The sequence below is a fragment of the Salvia hispanica genome, chromosome 2 (genome assembly GCF_029641045.1).
Source record: "Salvia hispanica isolate PSC_SH4W2 chromosome 2, Shi_PSC_v1, whole genome shotgun sequence".
In the NCBI taxonomy this organism is placed as follows: domain Eukaryota; kingdom Viridiplantae; phylum Streptophyta; class Magnoliopsida; order Lamiales; family Lamiaceae; genus Salvia; species Salvia hispanica.
This window is the reverse complement of record NC_142693.1, coordinates 60,952,881-60,974,779: the sequence shown is the minus strand read 5'-3', so window position 1 is coordinate 60,974,779 and position 21,899 is coordinate 60,952,881. Positions and strand designations below refer to the sequence as shown.

Genomic DNA, 21,899 nt, shown 5'->3' with positions numbered 1-21,899 from the left:
CTAAACATATAACCAAAATGCGAATTTTGTTCAAAATATTCACTTTTTTTAAAAACAGGTTCATAACAAATGAAAATATGGTCGAAGTAGTCCTTTTTTTATGGTTCCATATAAAAACTAACGGTGTTGCTAATTGCACGGTGGCATTGACCATTAATTTTTTGACGGAACCGTCAAAAAAGGACCACTGGGACTTGGATTTTATTTGTTATGGACCTATTTTTCAAAAAGTGAATGTTTTGAACCACATTCATATTTTGGTCATATGTTTAGGACAAAGATTAACATTTACTCATTTATATAGTATGAGAGATTTTAAATTTTTTAATCAGGGATTATCATTTATGAGCCTCACATTCTTCAAATCCAACAAACAAAGATATTTCTGATTCAAGTGCTCCAGCATTGTTATAAAGAGGCAAATAAATACTCCCTCCGTCCCAGATTAAGAGTCACTTTTTGCCATAAAAGTCCGTCTCAGTTTAAGAGTCACATTTAGAATTTTTCATATTTGGTCATACAATTTTACCCAATTGTTCATCTAAATTACATCAAAATGTCATTATCTACATTAAAATAAACCAAAACAAAAATAAAAAACTAAAAAGGCAAAAAGGGACCCATCTTTAACCATCCCACTTCATTTATTACACACTCCACCATCTCACTTCATTTAATACACACTTCAACTCTTCTTAAAATCCGAGCCATAACAATAAGTGACTCCTAATCCGGGACGGAGGGAGTATACCTTATCATAAAATAGCACTACTCGATACAAGCAATCCAAACTGTTGGGAAGAAACCAAACAATGCGAAAGCACAAACAGTGTTCTTTCTCTCCCAATAACACAAGTCAATAATCATTTCTAACACAATGTGGCACAATATATATCAACGACAAACAAACGGCAGAAATATGAGAAATAAAGTGAGACAATAATTTTTACGTGGAAAACCTTTTCGAAGCAAAAGAGAAAAACCACGAGACTTGAGAGTCCACTCAAAAGCTCCACTATAAAATGTTATGCTACAAGATCAAATATCGAACCTCTAAAACAAGTATAAACTCCAACTAGGTTGATAAAACAATCTTAAACAAAATTATACTTACTTGCTACGTCATTGATCCATCACTGATTTTCAGATTGGGTAGGGTGTGCCACTCCGAATCAATGTGTAGTTCCGGGCAATCAGTAATTTGTAACAAGTCTAATTCAGTGAGACGCTTAAATGCAGCCACAGAGGGCAGACACCTCAACCTGTAACAACCAAGTAGGCATAATTTCCTTAGAGAAGACTGGTTCCCCAGCCACTGGGGCAATTCTTCGACCCCTATATTTTCTAACTCCAATGTATCAAGAGTAGTGAGATGTTGAATTGATTGAGGCAGCCAATCCCAATTTTCAACCCCTTTCAAGTATAAGTGAGTAAATGAATTGCAACATCCTTGCAATATGCGATCCACAGTCTCTATAATGCTGAGACTAGTCTCCCTACACCACTTCACACTCGCATCTATTTCCAGTTCCTTCAACCATCGAGAACTAGAACACTTGATAGTCATGATATTAGGAACACCTTTGATTGTCAAATCTTTGAGACAAGGATATGATTTAACGAAGCAGTCAATTAGCATTGGTAGATTCTTTAGGCTCCTTAATCCTTTCAATATGAGTACCTCAATTGTGGGTGCAGACGACTCCAGAATTTGACATGGAAATTGCACCAGCTCTCTGCACCCTACAATTTTTAGCTCACGGAGGATTCCTTGATATTTTTTTGCTCCGTGACTTAGATTCCCAATCGCCTTCAGATTTGGACAGTCCTCGAGGATCAACTCTTTTAGAGAATCGAGGGTGTCCAGCCCATATGGCAATTCACTCAACACATGGCACTTTACAATCCATAAATTTGAGAGACTTTGATTGTTATAGAATAACAATTCTGGCAGACATTGTAATCCCTCTAAATTGTATATTATCAGAGTTTTTAAATTTTTGAATGAAGGCGAATTTATGAAGTTCAGCTTCTTCAAATCCACCAAAAAAAGAGTTTTGAGATTAGGCAAGTGCTCCAGCATTGGGATTTCCTCACATTCTAAGCACCCCATAAGTGTTATCTCAATCAAGTTATCAAGTGGTACCCAAGAGCATTGAGACCCATCCCATACTGCCATCTTCTTGCACCATGTTGGAAATGTTTTGCCTTTGAATCCTTTAATCTTCAATATCTTCAGATTTGCATGAGGTTGGAGGCCTTCCAACACACTCTTATCATTTCTCTCATTGTCACTATCCTCATCCCATTTCAACGCTAAATTTGATATGTTTGACTTCAACAACACATTTGCTTTCATAGCTTCTTCCTTGTCACACACCCTTTCAAGATGCTTAATCTTTAGTGTTCCTTTGAGATTATTCAAACTTTCAAGCTCTTCAATTTTGTAGCCCTTCTCTGTGCCCACTTCAAACTTCTGTAATGTTTGCAGACTTGTTAATTTTCCAATCTCTTTACCCGACCGTAGATAAAGATGCCTTAAGTTAATCAAGTACTTAATGGAACTTGGCAGTCTATCTGATACAATAAACCTGTTTGTTCTTAGTGTTTGCAAGTGATGGAGTTCACCAATCCACTCTGGCAGATTTTCAATTCTTGTACTGGATATATTAAGATATCTCAAATGTATCAATTCCCTAATTGAATCAGGAAACTTTGTATAGCATTCACTGGTGAGAGTTAGACTGTGCAAACATTTGAAATTTGAGAACAAGGTACCACAAGTTTCACCTTCCAAGAGTAATGTTCGCAAATGCTTGGCCACTTGTTCCTGAATATGACTTGATTCTTCTTTATAAAACATGTATCGAATTGGGATGTTGCCATTAGCATCTATACATATATAAAAGCCGAGTTTTGACCTTCTTTTGAAATATTTATAAGTTTTGGGTATGAATTTTAATTATATATAAATTTTGGTGTAACTAACAATCATGAATAAATTTTGGTGTTAAATTTCGTGCAGTTATGCAAGAAATATGTGCATTTTGTAACTGCCAATTATGAATAAATTTTGGGTCATTATTCTTGCAATTAATTATAATTATTATTCCCAATGACTGTGAATATGAAGGAGATTTAGTATCATGAGAATATCCGAAATTTTATACATCCCATTAATACATTATAATATATCTATTTATACATATAAAAGGATAATTTTAGAAAATATTACAAAAAATGCATTTATGAGTATTATGATAAAATAAAATAAAAAAGAATTAACGATAGAAATTAAACGGTTTTGGTTTTACGGTCAATCCTAATTAACACATTAAATTTCTCTATATTCTACAACAAATGCTAATTAATACATGAATAAGAAGAGTCAATTGAAACAAAGCAAATCTCTATAAATACCTCATTCACAAAATAATTCTCTTACTCAAGTTCAACAATGGAAAAACGCCAGCATAAGACGATGGGTTTTTGAACAATGAAACTCCATATCTGGAGTTACACTGTTTACGAACACATTTTTTTTCTAAAATTGTATTCGAAATGTCAATATTTTGTTTTATTTTGAAAATATATAGAAAGTGTTTATAATTTATTTCAGGAAACAATATAGAAAAAGAAGGGAAGGCAAGAGGAAAGGAAGAAAGAGAAACCGATATAGAAGAACGACACGAGCACTTCAAGAGGATTTGGTGGTGAATATTTTGCTGGCAGCAGTATAAGAAGATAAAGAGAAAAGGAAGGATTGCATAAACAGAAGAGGGAGGGTTTAGGAAATGAAAAATTTGTATGCAAAATCGTACTACTATTGAAAATGGTAGAGATATTTTCCATATGGAGTATAATTGTTTAGTATAATATATATATGTAACACTAAATTTTGAATTACATTTACATGCATTACATAAATCTAAATTAGTTACAATCTATCCCTATAATTATGCATCTATCCCTAAAATTATGGAATTAAATTAGTGTTAGGTTTTGAATTTTCAAACAACATTCCATTCTTTACACTTTGATTACATAATATAAAATTGTATTCGTGGATTCAATTACGATTTAAAAATTAATTCTACCATAATTACATGAATTACGAATTATTCTACTTTCAAGATTGTTTACAAATATAAGTACACTTACGAATTATTGTTTTATTTACTATTAGATTTTATTCATATTTATACATGTGTGCTTTTTATTTGTTTTATAGTTCATCATTTTATCATTTTATAATGATATTATTATCTCCTAATATTTCATTTGTATATAAAATATTTTATTAGATTTATATACTCTACCTTGGTATATATTTCTAAATTTTTTAGTCTTATGTAATATGTAATGATATTGTCACTTATTTTATTTATTCATAATATCAAAATGATAGTACGAAAATATTTTAAGTCGCGCATAGCGCGTGGGTTAATACTAGTTATTAGATAAAACAGAAGAAGCGAGATCATGCACGAGATCGTGCATCACCCAACTTTCCACATTTTCATAATTATCTCTCTTCGCAACTTGCAACAAAGTGTTCTGTAGCAGCACATTAAAAAACATGTTCCCCACAGACTCCATATCATCTTTTCGGCTTGGTTGAAGAAACCCTTCTGCCATCCACAGTTCAATCAACTCATCCTTCTCGATTTTCCGACCTTTGGGAAAAATCAAACAATACGCAAAACACTTTTTGAGTGACGGTGAAGGCAAATGATTATAACTCAACTTCAATATATTTGAGATATTATCACCTCCTTCATCATCCGAGAGCCAGTTTTCTTTGATAGAACGCCACTCTTGTTCGGACTTGCAGCGGCGAAGCACACCCCCAACAACATTTGCAGCTAAGGGCAAACCCTGACATCTTGTTGCAATCTCTCTTCCAATATTCTCAAATCTTGATGGAACTTCTCCATTTCCATCACTAGCATTTGCTTTGATAATAGACCAACAATCATTATTTGATAAGCCTTTTAAAGGATGAACATGAAATGGCCCAGTAATTGAAGCAACCTTTTCCTTCCTGGTAGTGATGATAATGCAATTGCCCTTTGTAGAGGTAACCCCCTCCATGGAATTCATAAAGTCTTTCCATTTCAAAGCATCTTCGTTCCACACATCATCAAGAACAAGAAGATAATTTTTAGCCTTGAGAGCTTCTCGAAGATTTTTCAGGATAACTTCCTTGATCTCAACTCTATCACCAGTATTTGAAGTCAACGTTGAATAGATTTTGTTGAAAAGACTGATTGGATCAAAAGTTTGAGAAACATGAACCCAAATAAGTGATTCGAATCGAGACATTATGCTTTCATGATTGAAGACTTTCTTGGTCAACGTAGTCTTCCCCATGCCCCCCATTCCGACAAGAGCAGCAATGGAGAAGGTCTGCTCTTCGGGGATATGGGTGACCATGTCAACTAGTATGGGCACATCATCATCCCTTCCAACAAAGATTGGATCACGACTAAATGAATCTGTCTCAATGGAAGTTTCAGCCGCAGCAGCAGGTGCATTCAGAAGTATGCTTTGAAGGCGAAGATCTATTGCCTTTTTGTTCATACACTCAAACTCCGCATTGATATTTTTGATAGTTTGAGCCATATTATGCCGACGCGAAATGCGTTTGCAGAATGAGAAGCATGATAGTACCCTATCCTTGGCCTTGGGACTGGGATTGGGTGTCTAGGGTTCCGGAGAAGTTGATAGCTGAGTTCGTCCAACACATTATCAGCATCGAAAGCCACAACTTCAAGCTGGCTTTAACCATACTTTGACAGCCTTGTCAGAGATGGATTTCTTCTCAGCATCATTCAAGTAGGCTTGAATCATGTCCAAAGTCCTCTGCAGCTGTTGGGCAGCTCCATCGAGACCTCGAATCAAAGAGTACTCTTCCTTCAAAGCGTTGATCAGGTTCTGAACAAGAACTTCAATGGCAGCAGCACCTCCATCCATGGTTTCACACAGAGAGATCTAAAATGAGAGAACTTTTTAAATAAGCTCTTAATTATAAACCTATGAGTGATTATTCAAATACTCATGCACTATCAAAAAAAAATGTACTCATCCATCATATTATTGAACTTGTAGCACTAATAAGTACCACCAACATACGTTACCATAATTCCAACACTTCATCTCTCTATCTCTTGAAAAGGCATATAATATATCTAATATTCACTTTTTATGAGTACTACTATTTTTCATATCCACAAAAACAACAAGCTCCTTCTTTCAATTCTTTATGAATTTTAAAAAATAAAGAACCAATTTACTACTCCCACAAATAAATCTCAGTCACAAAATTATGATATCAATATATAAATCTAAGAAAATACACACAACACAAAGATAGGACAATCCATGATACTCGCAGCAAGATGAAACTTTACAAGTTGATTTGACATAAAAATCCCATTAACAAAAAATGAAAAAAAAAATAACTTACTTGTTGCAAGATTCAGTCGCAGATGGTGAGAGAGATCTAGAGAAGGAAATGCTTGCAAGTTTATCTTGAGAAAAATAGTATAGTATCTATAAACTTGATAATTATATCCAACCACTTTTTGGTACAATCAATTACTCCATATGTCTGCTTTTTCTTGACTCAAATAATACAATCAACGTTAACATACGTACTTTTTGATATATGATCACGTGTATACTTTTTATTATTTTAAAAACTTTTAGCTACAAATTTATTTATTGCAAACATCTCTAAATTTCGAAATAATTTTGAAGTCTAATAACTATATTGTATTACTCCCTCCGTCCCAGATAATTCGACCCAATATTCCATTTCGGGCCATCCCACATTATTTGTCTCACTTCACTTTTATCATTTTTGGTAGTGGACCACATATTCCACTAACTCATTCCTACTCACATTTTATTATAAAACTAATACTTTAAAAGTAGGACTCAGATCCCACCAACTTTTTCAACTTACTTTCCATTAGATTTCTTAAAACCCGTGTCGGATCAAAGTGTCCCAAATTATCTAGGACGGAGGGAGTAACATTTAAAAGTTCAACATTTAGAGCATCCATGATAGGGGCGGCGCAGCGGCCGCCCCGATCGCGGCTAAGCCGTGGCTGTCTATTGTGGTGGAAGCGGCCGCCTCGGAGGCGGACGGCTTTTGTGGGGCGAAAGGGCTTTCGCCCCGAAAGCGCCGAGGACAAGCCGGAGGAGAGAGAAAAGCGGCGGCCGCCGCGGATATCTGTTGCACGGCGAAACCGCGGTCGCCGATTTCCAATTTTTTTTTTTTTTTAAATTTCGAATTTTTAATTGTTTTTATTATAAAATATACAACAAATAAAATAAAGTGAAATGTGGCTAAAAAAAGTGTCCACTATTGCTGCGAAATTTTTTTTTGTGGCCGTAGACAAATAAAAAGTGGCTATGGACAAAAGACGTAAAAGTGTCCAGCCAAAGTGTCAAGTGTCCAACCTATTGTTGATGCTCTTACAGTCACATGGAAAAGTAGTTAGTTGGAAATACCTGTACAACCACTCTCTTCTAGCATTAAATTGTTGGTTGGGCGTGTCGGTGAACAATCTTAGTTTTTTCGATTTAATACATAAAAGTAAATTTTAATAGTTTCAATTATCCCAAATATTTATTAAGCTGATGGTTGATAATATCCAAAATATAATCGAATTCTGAATTTTTTGTTGAAATAGAAAATAAAATTGTAATTTGGTTAGCTTTTAATTAGGTAGTTTAGCATTTTTCCAGCCTATATAAAGGCATTTTATTGTAAATTGTAGTTAATCCTTTGTCAAAATATAGTCCATTAAATCAAATTTTCCTTTTCTCTCCATCTCTTTAGTCGAGCATTTCTTCAACCTCTTCTATGGAGGTTTCTTCATCCATTCCACTTCTCCAATTTCTACATTTTTCCTATAGAGTTTAAAACCTTGGCAGTAAAAGTCATGAACTTGATTTTATCTGGGATTTTCCCACAACTGATGTTTCTTAGGAAATATAATCATACATTGCATTTATCGAATCAAATCCAAATTTGATAAAGATGACTACCAAACATGGATGCTGAACATTCAGCTTGAACAATTGTTTAAGAACAAGAAGAAATTTCATCCGACCAACAAGCGGCTCGTCCGTCGGTGACGTCCACTATTGCGACAGACGAGCGGGCGACGGACGTCATGGACGGTGAGAGGTCGTCCGCGGTCATGCGCGGACATCCGTCGAGTCGTCCGCTATTGTGGTGACTTGACGGACGTCCCGACGGACATCAGTAATTTTCAATTTTTTTTTTCAAAACTCTATTTATGCGGCTCGTTGAACTTCGTTTCATTTGCACCACGGACGAGCGACCGGCTAACGCATTTATTATCATGCATAACATGATCGTCGAAAGGAAGGCCTAAAACAAAAACATATCATACCGTCGGGCCGGGAGCACTCCGACCCCCGGAAACCCCATTCGGCTAGCGCCAAACTATACAGATTCAAGGAATAACATGTACTTTGTTTGAATCGTTTTTTGGTTTGGGATGGTTTTTTTTAGTGAACCATGTATTTTTTTTTTTAATTTAAATATGTATGTTTTTTTTATAAATAAAATGGTTGCATTTTCCCTGTATTCGTGTTGAAATTTTAATTCTGTAATTGCGTACTTGTCAGCTATTGTGCAGTTGGATGTCCTAATAACGTGATAGTGCAGTGAGATGTCCTTATGACGTGATCGGAGGTGTTTTTGGAATGTCCTTGGGCTTGTCCGTCGGGATGTCTGCCCCTATTGTGGATGCTCTTAGGAAACAATTATTTAAACCGCACTTTCTCTCTTCTTAATTATCACATCATACAAATTATATACTACTAGTATTAACACCTGTACTATGCACAGCACATAAGAGTTTCAAATAATGAATACAAAATATAATAAATGTATAGAAAATATAAATTCTAATCAATGTGAAGATTTAAAAAAGCAGAAATGTATTTATCTTGTCTAACTCTAAATGAAGAATTTACTAGTCCCTAATGAATGAAATATCTATACAATTTTAATTTATAATTTAAATGGAGTAAAAACAATAAAAATTAATGACAAAAAGAAGATGCGTAACTATGTTCAAAGAATATGACTTAATTATAATAAGATATACAAATAAAGAAAATATGTGTGAGTAAAAATATTTATTGATAGTGCTATGGTAGTCATTAATCCAAATAAAAGGTAAATTAAAATTTAATAGCTTCATTAAAAAAATTAATTGAAAAATTTCTGGAATATTAAACATATCCACATTAAATATATGAATAATTTAAATCAAAAAAATTTAAAACTTCTTTGAGAAGTCAAGTTAAAAAATTTGTATTATCCAATAATCACACTTTAGTTGATTATTTATTTCTTTTGTTTAACTTCAGACCATAGCATAACTTGATATACATGGCCAAAGACTAAATGAATTTTTAATATTAGAAAGAATAAATTTCTTACTGCCCTCCACATATACGTATAAAAAGTAAATTATCACTTAAAATAACTATAACAATTTATGCATCTTGGTTGTTTTGAATAATGGTGACAATTTACACTACTATTTATATTAAGAAGTTATACAAACTTTATAAGTTAGATTTAATTTTAAATATATATAATTTCATCTTATTCCGTAATTATGTACACTAAATTTAAATGTAAATATATTTATATACTATATAGCTTTAATATTAAATATAAAATAATGAATTTAGTTTTATATTGCATATGATAATTTTAATATCTAAAGGATTATAAAAATATTCAATAAATCAGTTATTGAAAAATTTAATTTTTATAATACGTACATACTATTATAATTGTTCAAAATCTTGATTGAGAAGCTATCATTTAATTGAACCAATTTTCTATCCAATGATTGTCATTTTTCAAAATGACCAAAAAAGTAAACAAAATAGCTTTATATTTTCCCTCCGAAAAGGACAATATTGACTTTTCATCCAACTCTCTCATTTAGTAGTATAGATAGATTATGGAATTCTCGATCAACCAACGACAACTACAACGAAAAGGAATAAAAAATGAATGTCTAGTCAATAATCTAAATAAAGAAAAATGAACGTCTGGTCATAATCTAAATTTCTTTTCCAATTTTAAACAAAATTTAATATATTTGTAATTTGTGCAAAGAAACACATTACTCACTCAACTTCCAATTAATAAATAGTTCATAAGTTACACAAATAGAAATTATTATTGTTAATAGGATAGAAGTAAATTACAAAAAATTAAATTTAGGATATTCGCCCTAATATCTTGAAACTTTAAAAAAATTGGATTTTTCCCTTTTAATAAAAATAAAAATAAATATTTATATATATTATATTAAAAAAATGACATTGTGATTTTTCAGATATAACAATAATGGGCCGCACGGAAACTATAAATCTGGCCCAAATTATATATATAAATATTACAACAGGCCTAATAAATTTTTTCCTCCATTAAAATGGCCCAAAACAAAATAAATTTAAGATTAACTTAATTTTTTTTTTATTCCCTGATTAACTTAATTCAACCAAATCTGATTAACTTAAGATTACAATTATTAAATCTGATAATTAAAATACATTAGGAATAATTAAGACATACACCATATGAATAGAACTGTCCATTCATACGCCGCCACCCAACAAAACCCTAATTTGGGACACGGAATTGGAGTTGAATTGGAATTGGAGTTGAATCGGAATTGAATTGGAAGGAATTGAATTATAATTCAATTCCAAATCCTATGTTTGGTAAAAATGAGAATTGATATGAAATTGAATTGACATGTCTGATATTCATATACACACTACACATATTTCACACACTACACATACTACACACTACACACACTTCACACACTTCACACACTACACATATCACTACACATATTTCACACACTACACACTTTTCAATTTTTATTTTAGTTTTTTTTTAATTTTTTAATAAAATTTTTATAAAAAAAGTAATTTTTTTTTTAAAAAAAAATTATATTTTTTTAATTTTAATTTTTTTTTTTAAATTTCTTTTAGTTTTTTTATTTAAAAAAATTATTTTTTTAAATTTTTTAAAATCTTTTAAAAAAATTTATTAGTTTTTCTTTAAAAAAAATTTATTGAAATTTTTTTTCAATTATAGTTCATTATTACTCTGGCAAGTTTTTATTGAAAAAAAAATTAAAAAAATTTAAAAAATAAAAAAAATTAATAAAAATGTATTTATTCAATAAAATATTAAATTAATTGTAAATTAATCATAACAAAAGATTTAGAAACTGTATAATGTGTGAAATACGTGAAATGTGTGTAGTGTGTAGTGTGTGAAATATGTGAAATGTGTATAGTGTGTGTAGTGTGTGAAATATGTGAAATGTGTGTAGTGTGTGAAATATGTGAAATGTGTGTAGTGTGTAGTGTGTAGAGTGTGAAATGTGTGTAGTGTGTGAAATATGTGTAGTGTGTGAAGTGTGTGTAGTGTGTGTAGTGTGTGAAGTGTGTGAAATGTGTGTAGTGTGTAGTGTGTGAAATATGTGAAATGTGTATAGTGTGTGAAATATGTGAAATGTGTATAGTGTGTGTATTGTGTGAAATATGTGAAATGTGTGTAGTGTGTAGTGTGTAGAGTGTGAAATGTGTGTAGTGTGTGAAATATGTGAAATGTGTGTAGTGTGTGAAGTGTGTGAAATGTGTGTAATGTGTGTAGTGTGTGAAATATGTGTAGTGTGTGTAGTGTGTGAAATGTGTGTAGTGTGTGTAGTGTGTGAAATGTGAGTAGTGTGTGTAGTGTGTGTAGTGTGAGAAATATGTGTAGTGTGTGAAGTGTGTAAAATGTGTGTAGTGTGTGAAATGTGTGTAGTATGTGAAATATGTGTAGTGTGTAAAATGTGCGTAGCGTGTGTAGTGTGTGAAATATGTGTAGTATGTGAAGTGTGTGTTGTGGCTATATAGTGAATTTATCTTATTTTATGACTATTTGGAATTCAAATTTTCTATCTTTGATATGGAATTCAAATTGTGGAATTGGAAGATTTGGAATTGCAATTCAATTTCAAATCCAAACATTTTTGTGGTGCCAAATATTAGATTTAGAATTGAAGGCTCCAATTCCAATTCCACACCTCCAATTCCATGTTCCCAAACACAACCTAGGAGTAATTCCTATGAGACTAGTTTAGAAGCCCAAATAAACTATTAGCCCAACTAATTATCCCATATAGCATATCTCTGTTTCTGGTTACCGATTTATAACATCGATTTTCAGCTCCTGCCTCCCAGACTGCCACAAATCTTTGTCATTTTTTCTTCCATTTTCGCATAATACACTAGGTAAACATTTAGCATGTGTTGCTGTACGAATCGATTCCAAATCCGGCTAATAAATAATTCCAATCTAGCTCTTTTCATTCGATTTATTATTGGACACTTTGTTTTCAGCATCGCCGCCTTGAAATAATGAGGTATGAAGCAAACAGCATTGCCGCAGTTTGGGACGAAGAGAGCTAATATTTACGTTTCATCTCTTTACCATGTCGAATCGGGAAAAGTATACTTCAATTCTGCAAACAAGCATCCAAACCAGACGTCCTTTCGCTGTAAAACTAGCACACGCCGGCATAATCAAGTCCGGCCTCAACTTCGGAGTCATCTTGATGAACCGTGTCATAAACGCATACGCGAAAACTGGATTTCTCTTCGAAGCCCGCAAAGTGTTCGATGAAATTCCCGTCAAGAATGTGTCTACGCACAACACCCTCTTGTCAGCTTATGCAAAACAGGGGAAGACCCGCCAAGCGCTCGAGATATTCGACGAATTGCCGCAACCAGATTCTGTTTCCTGGACCGCTCTGATCGTTGGGTACAATCAAAAGGGGCGTTTCGGTGCTGCTCTCGCAATGTTTATGGAGATGATCAACCGTGGCTCGGTACCCACGGAGTATACATTCACTAATATTCTCGCGTCGTGTGCAGTTGTTGAAGCGTTGGATGTGGGAAGAAAGCTGCATTCTTTTGTGGTTAAACTAGGCTTGTTCCGTGCGGTTTCTGTTGCCAATTCTTTGCTTAATATGTATGCAAAGTCAGGTGATGCAGCAACAGCAGTGGCTGTGTTTGAGAGAATTGAGCTGAGAAATGTTTCGAGTTGGAATGCTGTCATCACATTGTATATGCAGAGAGGTCAGGTGGAAGAGGCGTTGGCTCAATTCGAGCAAATGGAGGAACGTGATGCGATCTCTTGGAATTCAATGATTGCAGGCTACAATCAGCGAGGCTTTGATGCCAAAGCTCTGGGAATGTTTAGGGGAATGCTCAACGAGTCTAGGCTGAAACCCGATAAGTACACACTGGTGAGTGTGCTTTCGGCTTGTGGAAATCTTCAAGCGTTAGCATGTGGGAAGCAAATTCATGCTTATATTATTAGAGCTGAGTTTGACACATCTGGACCTGTTGGGAACGCGTTGGTGTGCATGTACTCAAAATGTGGCAGTGTTGGGTTAGCTAGGAAGATGCTTGAGGCGTGTGGGACATGTACTCTCAATGTCATCGCGTTTACAGCTTTATTGGACGGATACATCAAGGCTGGAGACATGAATCCGGCTAGGGAGGTCTTTGATTCCTTGCAAGAACGTGATGTGGTGGCGTGGACAGCAATGATCGTGGGGTATGCTCAAAACGGGAGCAACAATGAGGCGACTAAGCTCTTTAAATCAATGTTTGAAGAAGGGATTGTGCCTAATAGCTACACCCTTGCAGCTATGTTGAGTGTGAGTTCAAATCTTGCTTCTTTAAACCACGGGGGGCAAATCCACGCGGTTGCAAAGAAATTGGGGGAAATGTCATCTGTTTCTGTGGGGAATGCGTTGATCAGCATGTATGCAAGGGCTGGCAACATCACATCTGCAAGAAAGGCATTCAGATTGATACAACAAATAAGAGATCCAGTCTCGTGGACTTCAATGATCACCGGTTTAGCCCAACACGGGCATGGTGAGGAGGCATTGCAGCTCTTTGAGGATATGCTGTTGTTGGAGATTAAACCGGACCATATAACCTATGTTGGGGTGCTATCAGCTTGCACGCACATGGGATTGGTCGAGAAAGGGCGTAGCTACTTCACAAAGATGATAGATATCCATGGAATCGTGCCAACCTCTAGCCATTGTGCTTGTATGATTGATCTCTATGGTAGAGCTGGACTTTTGAATGAGGCTCAAGATTTTATACTTAACATGACAATTGAGCCGGATATCATAGCTTGGGGTTCGCTTCTAGCGTCGTGCAAAGCTCACAAGAATTTGGAGGTTGCTGCAATGGCCGCTGAGAGGATGATTTCAATTGATCCAGACAACAGTGGAGCCTATTCAGCTTTAGCAAATGTATACTCTGCTTGTGGGAAATGGGAAGAAGCAGCAATAATAAGAAAGTCGATGAAAGATAGGAAGGTGAAGAAAGAGCAAGGGATTAGCTGGCTGCAGATCAAAGGTGAAGTCCATATCTTTGGTGCAGACGACGCTCTACATCCACAACGAGATGCAATTGATATTAGATTGACAAAGATTTGGGAAGAGATCAAGAAGATGGGATATGTTCCGGACACTGATTCAGTCTTGCACGATCTTGATGAGGAGTTGAAGGAGCAGCTTCTCAAGCATCACAGTGAGAAGCTCGCTATCGTGTTTGGAGTGATGAATACGCCGGAGAAGAGTACTCTGACTATCATGAAGAACCTTAGGGTGTGCAACGACTGCCACTCTGCTATCAAGTATATATCAAAGTTGGTTGGGAGAGAGATTATTGTTAGGGATGCTACACGCTTCCACCATTTTAGGGCCGGGGCATGTTCGTGCAGGGACTACTGGTGAAGCATGTTGGCATCAACTACGCCTCCATCATGCTCCCCGGCTTCTCCTCTTCATGATAGACCAAGACCTCAGATTCCTCCAGTCGAGGCAGCACGTTCGCCTCAACTCTGCTAGGGCTCTTCCATGCCACACCGTTGAGCTCAACTTCTCCTAGAACAAAGGTATTCTATCTAACAGAGGTGTTGCACTTTTTCAGCATAGATATACTAGGGAGTAATGCGTTGCCTCAAACACCGGTGTGTCGGTGAAATAACAAGTGGTCAAACCAATTTGACCAGTTGAACCTTGAGATAATACCTTCTTCACTTACTGGCCAACTTAAATTCAATTGTTTGTTTGTTTTCATTTGCCAACACAGCCTGCCCTATAATATAAAGTAACTCTTGACATTCGTATAGTGATTACAGTCCTCTCTTAGATCGATGTGTGATATTTGTTTGGTTTCATTTGTTCAGGCTACCCTATAGAGTACATGGGTGCATCCATTATAACTAAATTTCTAACTGGAATTGAAAATTTCTAGTTGAGATGGATACACTGTATGTACATGAGTGTACATGAGTTTTTGCATATTTAATCTCTTTTCATTTGTAACACTATTTATATTTGTGTTGTTGTTTAGGTTGATGGTTTTTTGTCAGGTTTAAACTATAGTCCAACTAGCATCATGCTCATGAATGTGCCGAGCATTTCGAAGCTGCAATGGCACCCATTTACTATAAGTTCAAGAAGCAGTTTGGAGAGTGATAATGTAACGATCATCAAGGTGTAGGAAAATGGACTACTAAACTCATTGACTTGGTTGATCACCTACTCCGCCCGATCACCTCGATGTTTCCATTGAAGGGATTTATGGACATGCCTCAACTGATTTGCTAAGGTATGCAATCCAATATATACTCTCTCTACTTTATTCTCGCATCACTAAACACACTACTGCATAAAATTATGCATCAAACAAGCAAATGGATCACTCTGAGAGTTTGAGTGTTATATAAGTTGTTCAATATAGATTACAGAACGTCATTCAATTTCATTTTGAAAAATTGAAACATGTTTTGATGGTCATAGGTAGTATACTCATCAAATAAAAAGACACGCAATTTCTCTTGAAGTCAAATAGACCATAGAACATAAATGCGAATCTATTAGATTTAATGTTGAGATATTCGCATATGAATTGCTTGATTATGGGTTGCACCTTACCATATATCGGTTGGTTGATCTTAACTCCAAGTATCAAGTACGCTTCAATGAGACAGATTAGTCCCCTATCCTCGTAAAATCTAACATCAGGCACACCGTTTTCTGCAGGTGAACGATCAGGGATGTCGGGAACAGAAGCTGTTATATTCTAGGAATATCAATCAAGACTTGATGTGTTTTTCTTAGATTTCATTGTTATGTGTAGAATAGTTTGTTACATGATAGCATTGCATGCATCTCCCCTGATTGAAGGATTATGTATAACCTCTCCACATTGTGCATGATTTTCACTTTGTTTTGATATTAATTTACAATTTTCATATTCTTGCAATACTCTGCATATTTGAAGTTGAGAAATGAAAACTAAGCAGTACAAATAGTATGTTACCATAAGAAAATACTATAAAATTAATATCTTTAATTTGATCATATTATATTTCTTTTTAATGTAACCACAAGTTATATGATCACTTATTAAAGAAGATCTATAAATGCATTTCTTAGTCTAATTTCAGACTTCATTTTTTTGGAAACAAGGGACAGCCATGAAACAGATCTGATTTGCAAAACAACTTTATTAGAAAATACTAAGGGAGTATAGAGTGGCCCATCAAAGCGGAAGAATATAATAAATGATTTTAGACTCACATTTTTTAATCTTCTATAATGATTTGAATCTTTGATGCACATAACAGATTTGATTTGTTTTTTAAATATAAAAATCAAATTATATTATAATCCTAATAGATAAAGGATATACAAAATTTATAACTGATAAAAATATAACAAAATATGAACGTAATTAATTCGTGTAGGATTAGGCTTAGGCTCTATAAATTGATACAGCCACATCACAATACTGAAATTCCATACACACTAATCAATCATAAGTATAAAATAAACAGGCATGGCATCAAAGTGTATGAATATTTTGTCTCTCATCATCACCATCGTCGTCGTCATCCTGCTTACTCTCTCAACCCAAACCAAGCGAAGGCGAAGCAACCCGGGTTTTGTGTTGCTAAAACCTAAATCTTATCTTCAAAGTAATTATCTCGAATTTGGTGCTTGGGATGAGTCGATTCTTGAATTTTCCATCAGAACCTATCAAGAAAATTTTTGGGATCAGGCCCAACGGAAGATGCGATGTTGAGACGTTGTAGTTGATTCATTTTTTTAGTTCTTTTTTTTTTGTAATTCAAGTTTTCTGTCTATTGATTATTTGATGAAATATGTTACAATTTAAATTATTATGAGCAACATTCTAGCACAATCCTCAATTTAATCGCACATTTAAACTAGCGTGCAACTACATAATATAATATTTCAAAGCTTACCAAACTCGATATATAGTAGTCATAATAAAATGACGCATATCAAGTTCATTAGCTGATTGTGATTGTGCTTATGCAATCAACTCTAATTACGCCTCTCATCTAGGTCGGTTTCTATGTATATAAAGTAAATAAGTATTAAGTTGAATGAATAATTACACCTCTCATCTAGGTCGGTTTCTACGTGTATATATATGATTTTGGAATTGGTTAATTGCTTATAAAATCGCAAAGTATGTCATTTTTGGTTTGTCCTAAATTTTTCAAAATTTTAATAATGAATCACAAAGTTTCAAAATTTTCAATTGTCCATTTAACCAATGTTGTTTTATTGTACTCCATTTTTTAGTTTCTTAGTCTTAAGATGACATCGTTTATTTGTCTACGTCGTCATATTAATACATGACTACATCATTATTCATCGAAATCATTAAAAGTTTTACATATATACACCAATTTGTCGAGACATTTTCCCAGAAATAAATCATCGTGGAACAATTGATACTTTTTTAAAATATCATAATTTGGTGTGGTACTCGATAATAAAATTATGACAATGGAATGTACTCAAGTTAGAAAAAATGAACATATAAATGAAATGATAATTTCTCTGCATTTCTATTTATCCCTTCCATATGAGTAATCTCAACATACTCTCAATTCTAATAAAAAAATTGGAGATCTGAATCACAGAGCAATGGTTGGAAAATAAAAATATACAGAGATGCCAAATTAAAAACAAAGGATGCAAAATCACAAAACCAACTGACTAGTTAGTTTGCATCCTTCTTTGTAACAAACAGTCATCCAAATGAATTTCCACAGAAAAACAAAGATCTTCAGATGTCTCAACAGTTACACCATACAAAAGTCACACACAAGTCTTGATCAAGTAAGTATACCAACGATACATGTAAGTTTAAAATGAATATTAAGGACTAGACTGTGTTGTATATGAACAAATGTAGCATACTTTTGATTGCTTGGAGTTTAGCATTTGTACCTTTTTGCTTCTAATATTCTATAACCACTTTGAGGTCGCAGTTTTCGTACTCCTCTTGTTGCGTCTTCTGAATTTGTTGTGCTGAGGCCACGACAGAAGCGCGACATCTACTTATGCCAATTACTTGGAGGGTCGGGATATCTCCAACGTCGCATGGGATTTCCTCTAAATCATTGCATCCGGTTACATACAACTCCCGGAGAATAGGGAAGTTGGTCTCATCAGCTCTCCAGTGCACTATATTTAAGAAAATGAGGCGCAGACATAGCAGCGAACGAAACTCATCTCCTTCTGTCACCTCCCACGCTTCTTCCTCTGCCTCCCCGTCTCTTTCAAACACACAACCGCTTATTACGAGCACTTCCAGATTCTGTAGCGCACATAGAGTTGTCAAGAAACTCCGGAACACCACACAACCAACTAGAATCAACTTTCTAATATTACATGGAAATCTGAGTTGGTGCAGAAAACGGCTACCGTCTTTATTCAACTCAGATTCGCATCTTAACTTTTCGAGTTTGTGGAGATGGCTAAGATCAACTTCAGTGTCGGGTGAGTCGATGTAATAGATTCCTAACTTTATGACATTTGGGATGATCTCAAAGAAACCACTCCTAATCAGAGAAGGAGTTATCCTCACAAAGTAAATCGTCTGCAGTTTCTTACAAGCACATCTTGTGTTGTATCCATTCCCAATTTCAATTGGTGTGTACAACTTAAGATGTCTTAACTCAGACATCTCCCATATCTCAGATGGCAAACCAAGCGTTGTCGGTTGTTGACAAATCAAGGTTTGCATATTCCGCAATCTTGATATTCCAATTGGAAAACCTGAAGTGCACGAGAAAGCTAAGTAACGTAAGTTGACAAGTTGTAGTATTTCTTTTGGGAACTCTTTGTATACCTTGCTCATTACATCTAGCACCCGAATCAATCTTAATGCGGAAAAGATAGGAGATAAAAACCAATTTTCCGCGCATATAAAAGATCGAACACTTGATATCAATCGGGGTGAAGCACACACATCTTCTATTCCAAATGGTGAGAGAATACTAACACGGCGCAAGGAATTCTTGACGTTTAAAAACTTCTCCTCGTTAGCCTTTCTTATGCATAGATCCCTCAAAAGATCATGGATTGAGTAACTCATTGGTTTCCCATTCTTCTTTTTTCGTTTAACGAAAAGTAGATTCCTCTCCACCAGAGCTTTTAAGTAATCCTCGGCCTCGTCCTCCAAACTCTTATCTCCATTATATTTCACAAATCCTTCGCCTATCCACATACTCTTAAGTCTAGATCCCTTAATCTCGTAATCTTCTGGAAAAGCTCCCATATACAAGAAACATGGTTTCAAGCGAATCGGTAAGTGGTTATAACTCAAGGAAAGTATACTGGAGAAATGCTCGTCCGATTCAACAATTGAAGCTTTTACATCTGTTGAAAAACTATACCAAACATCTCTTGATCTTTCGACCTTTGACAAGAGCCCTCCGATCACATGAATGGCAAGAGGAAGCCCACTGCAATCGCTCCCAATCGTAGCCGCCACCAGTTGCAATTCGCCAGGGCAATCCTCTTCCCCAAACACAATCTGGCAAAGTAAATCCCGACTCGCAAACTCATCTAGCAACCGCACATGATGTAGACTCTTCGAGCCTGCAACATGTTCCGCCACATCAGACTCTCTAGTGGTGATCACAATTCGACTCCCATCCTTATCACATCCCAGACTTTTGTGCTCCATATATCATCCAACACGATCAGGTATCTTCGCTCAAACAACCGCTTATACAATATATCTCTCAACTCATAATCTCCGCATCCAGCCAGTTCATCGCTGACCTTTTCACTCGGGCCACGAAGAAGACTAAACAGAATTTCCCGCATGTTGGGAACTTGCGAAATCGCAGCCCATCCCCGATAATCAAAGTGAGACACAATACACGGATCTTCATAAATATTCCGAGCAAGGGTGGACTTACCGATACCTCCCATACCAACGATGGGGACGATCTCCAGCTTCCTCTCCACATTCGTGAGACGATCCTTCAATTGCAACAGATCTTCGTCAACTCCCACTAAATCTCCCTTAAACCTCAGGGAAGAAGAAGAAGAAGCACTCTTTTCCTCACATTCCACCAGCAAATCTGGTGTCAGATCATGCAAGAAAGCCAGCGCAGAATCAAGCTGTTGAGTTAGTTGTTGCAGATCTGGTGTGGAGAAGGTCAAGATCTGGCTTTCTGGGTTGGAGAGCATTTGATGAAGCATCTGTGATTCAATGATGTCTTCTGTTTTATACACTACATCTCTGATTTGGCTTTCCAGACTTGCTGCTTTGGTGTGTGGAGAATTTTCAAGAATCTGGATCAGAGATTGAGCTTTGTGGAGGAGGGATTGGAGTTGGGGTTTGTTGTGATCAAAAGTCCAGTGGGTTTGTTGAGGATGTAGGATTTGTTGTAGGATGGTGATGAGAGATTGAAGATTGTATGCCATTTTTTTTACATCAGATTTCTTGCAGCAATGAGAGCAAAAAAAAGACAGTTATCTTTGTTGACTGAGATTAGAGCACAAGCTATCACTCATACCAGTAATCCACTGAGTATGGTCTACATATATTTACTCAATTATTGTGGCAATATAAGTAATACTCTTTTGTACTCTATGTTACTGGTTTCATTTTTTTTTTCAAAAACTTTATCCTCTGGCCGTTATACTCTTTGTTCATTTTAATTTTTAAACCTCAATTTTTTAAATCTCACTTTTAAATTTCAAGTGAAAAATATTACTTGTACAGTATGAGAATGGTCCACTGGGTGAATTTCAATTTCACAAATTATCGAAAAAAATCATGAAATCAAATCAGATTAAACTTGCATATACAAGAAACATGGTTCCAAGTTAAGTAAGTGATTATCCTTATCGAGGCTCTCCACTTTTAATCCATCAAATGACTACATTATTATTCATCGATATCAACAAAAATTTTACACGTATACACTAATTTATCACATTTGCCTAGATATAAATCATCGTAGAACAATTGATAACTTTTAAAATATCATAATTTGGTGTGGTCCACTAGGCACCGAGCTAATTACCTTTTTTTTTGTAAACCATATAGCAACAGCTGTTATTTACCTGAACTTACATGTACTCATAAAATAATAAAATTATGAGACTCAAGTTAGAAAAAAATGAATATCTAAATGAAATGATAATTTCTCCTTATATTTTGTTATCCCCTCTTCCATATGAGTATTTTTATTTCATCATACCAAGGTAAAAAAATGAAATGAAAATAAGAAAATCATTCTATCCTCTCTTATACATTCCATTACCATTCTATCATTCGTATAAGGCCCATCGAATAATTTCTCAGTGACATTAGTTTGTCCGAACTGATTTCACCATTTTTTGCAGCTTCGAGCACATGCTGAAAAGCCATATCAAAGACAG

At 35.1% G+C, this 21,899-nt stretch overlaps 1 protein-coding gene and 2 pseudogenes across 3 annotated transcripts; 1 reads left to right on the top strand and 2 right to left on the bottom strand.

Moving 5' to 3' along the window:
- Positions 1–1,117: 1,117 nt before the first annotated feature.
- On the bottom strand, positions 1,118–6,616 carry LOC125218829 (putative disease resistance protein RGA1; annotated as a pseudogene).
- A 5,553-nt stretch (positions 6,617–12,169) lies between these two features.
- Positions 12,170–16,429, top strand: LOC125213118 (pentatricopeptide (PPR) repeat-containing protein). 3 transcript variants are annotated; one of them, XM_048113488.2, is made up of 4 exons: positions 12,170–12,369; positions 12,478–15,061; positions 15,523–15,780; positions 16,215–16,429. In XM_048113488.2, exon 2 carries the CDS (start codon positions 12,570–12,572, stop codon positions 14,898–14,900), a length of 2,331 nt encoding a protein of 776 aa, XP_047969445.1. In that variant the 5' UTR covers positions 12,170–12,369; positions 12,478–12,569; the 3' UTR covers positions 14,901–15,061; positions 15,523–15,780; positions 16,215–16,429. The 3 variants fall into 3 exon arrangements, with proteins under 3 accessions (XP_047969445.1, XP_088920028.1, XP_088920027.1); XM_089063902.1 differs by having other exon boundaries at positions 12,170–15,061; positions 15,542–15,780; XM_089063901.1 differs by having other exon boundaries at positions 12,170–15,061.
- A 1,743-nt stretch (positions 16,430–18,172) lies between these two features.
- On the bottom strand, positions 18,173–21,030 carry LOC125209068 (late blight resistance protein R1-A-like; annotated as a pseudogene).
- Between the last annotated feature and the right edge of the window lie 869 nt (positions 21,031–21,899).

What these genes read in the sequence shown, in the direction of transcription:
- LOC125213118 (XM_048113488.2), top strand. Translation starts at nt 12,570, where the DNA reads ATGTCGAATCGGGAAAAGTATACTTCAATTCTGCAAACAAGCATCCAA.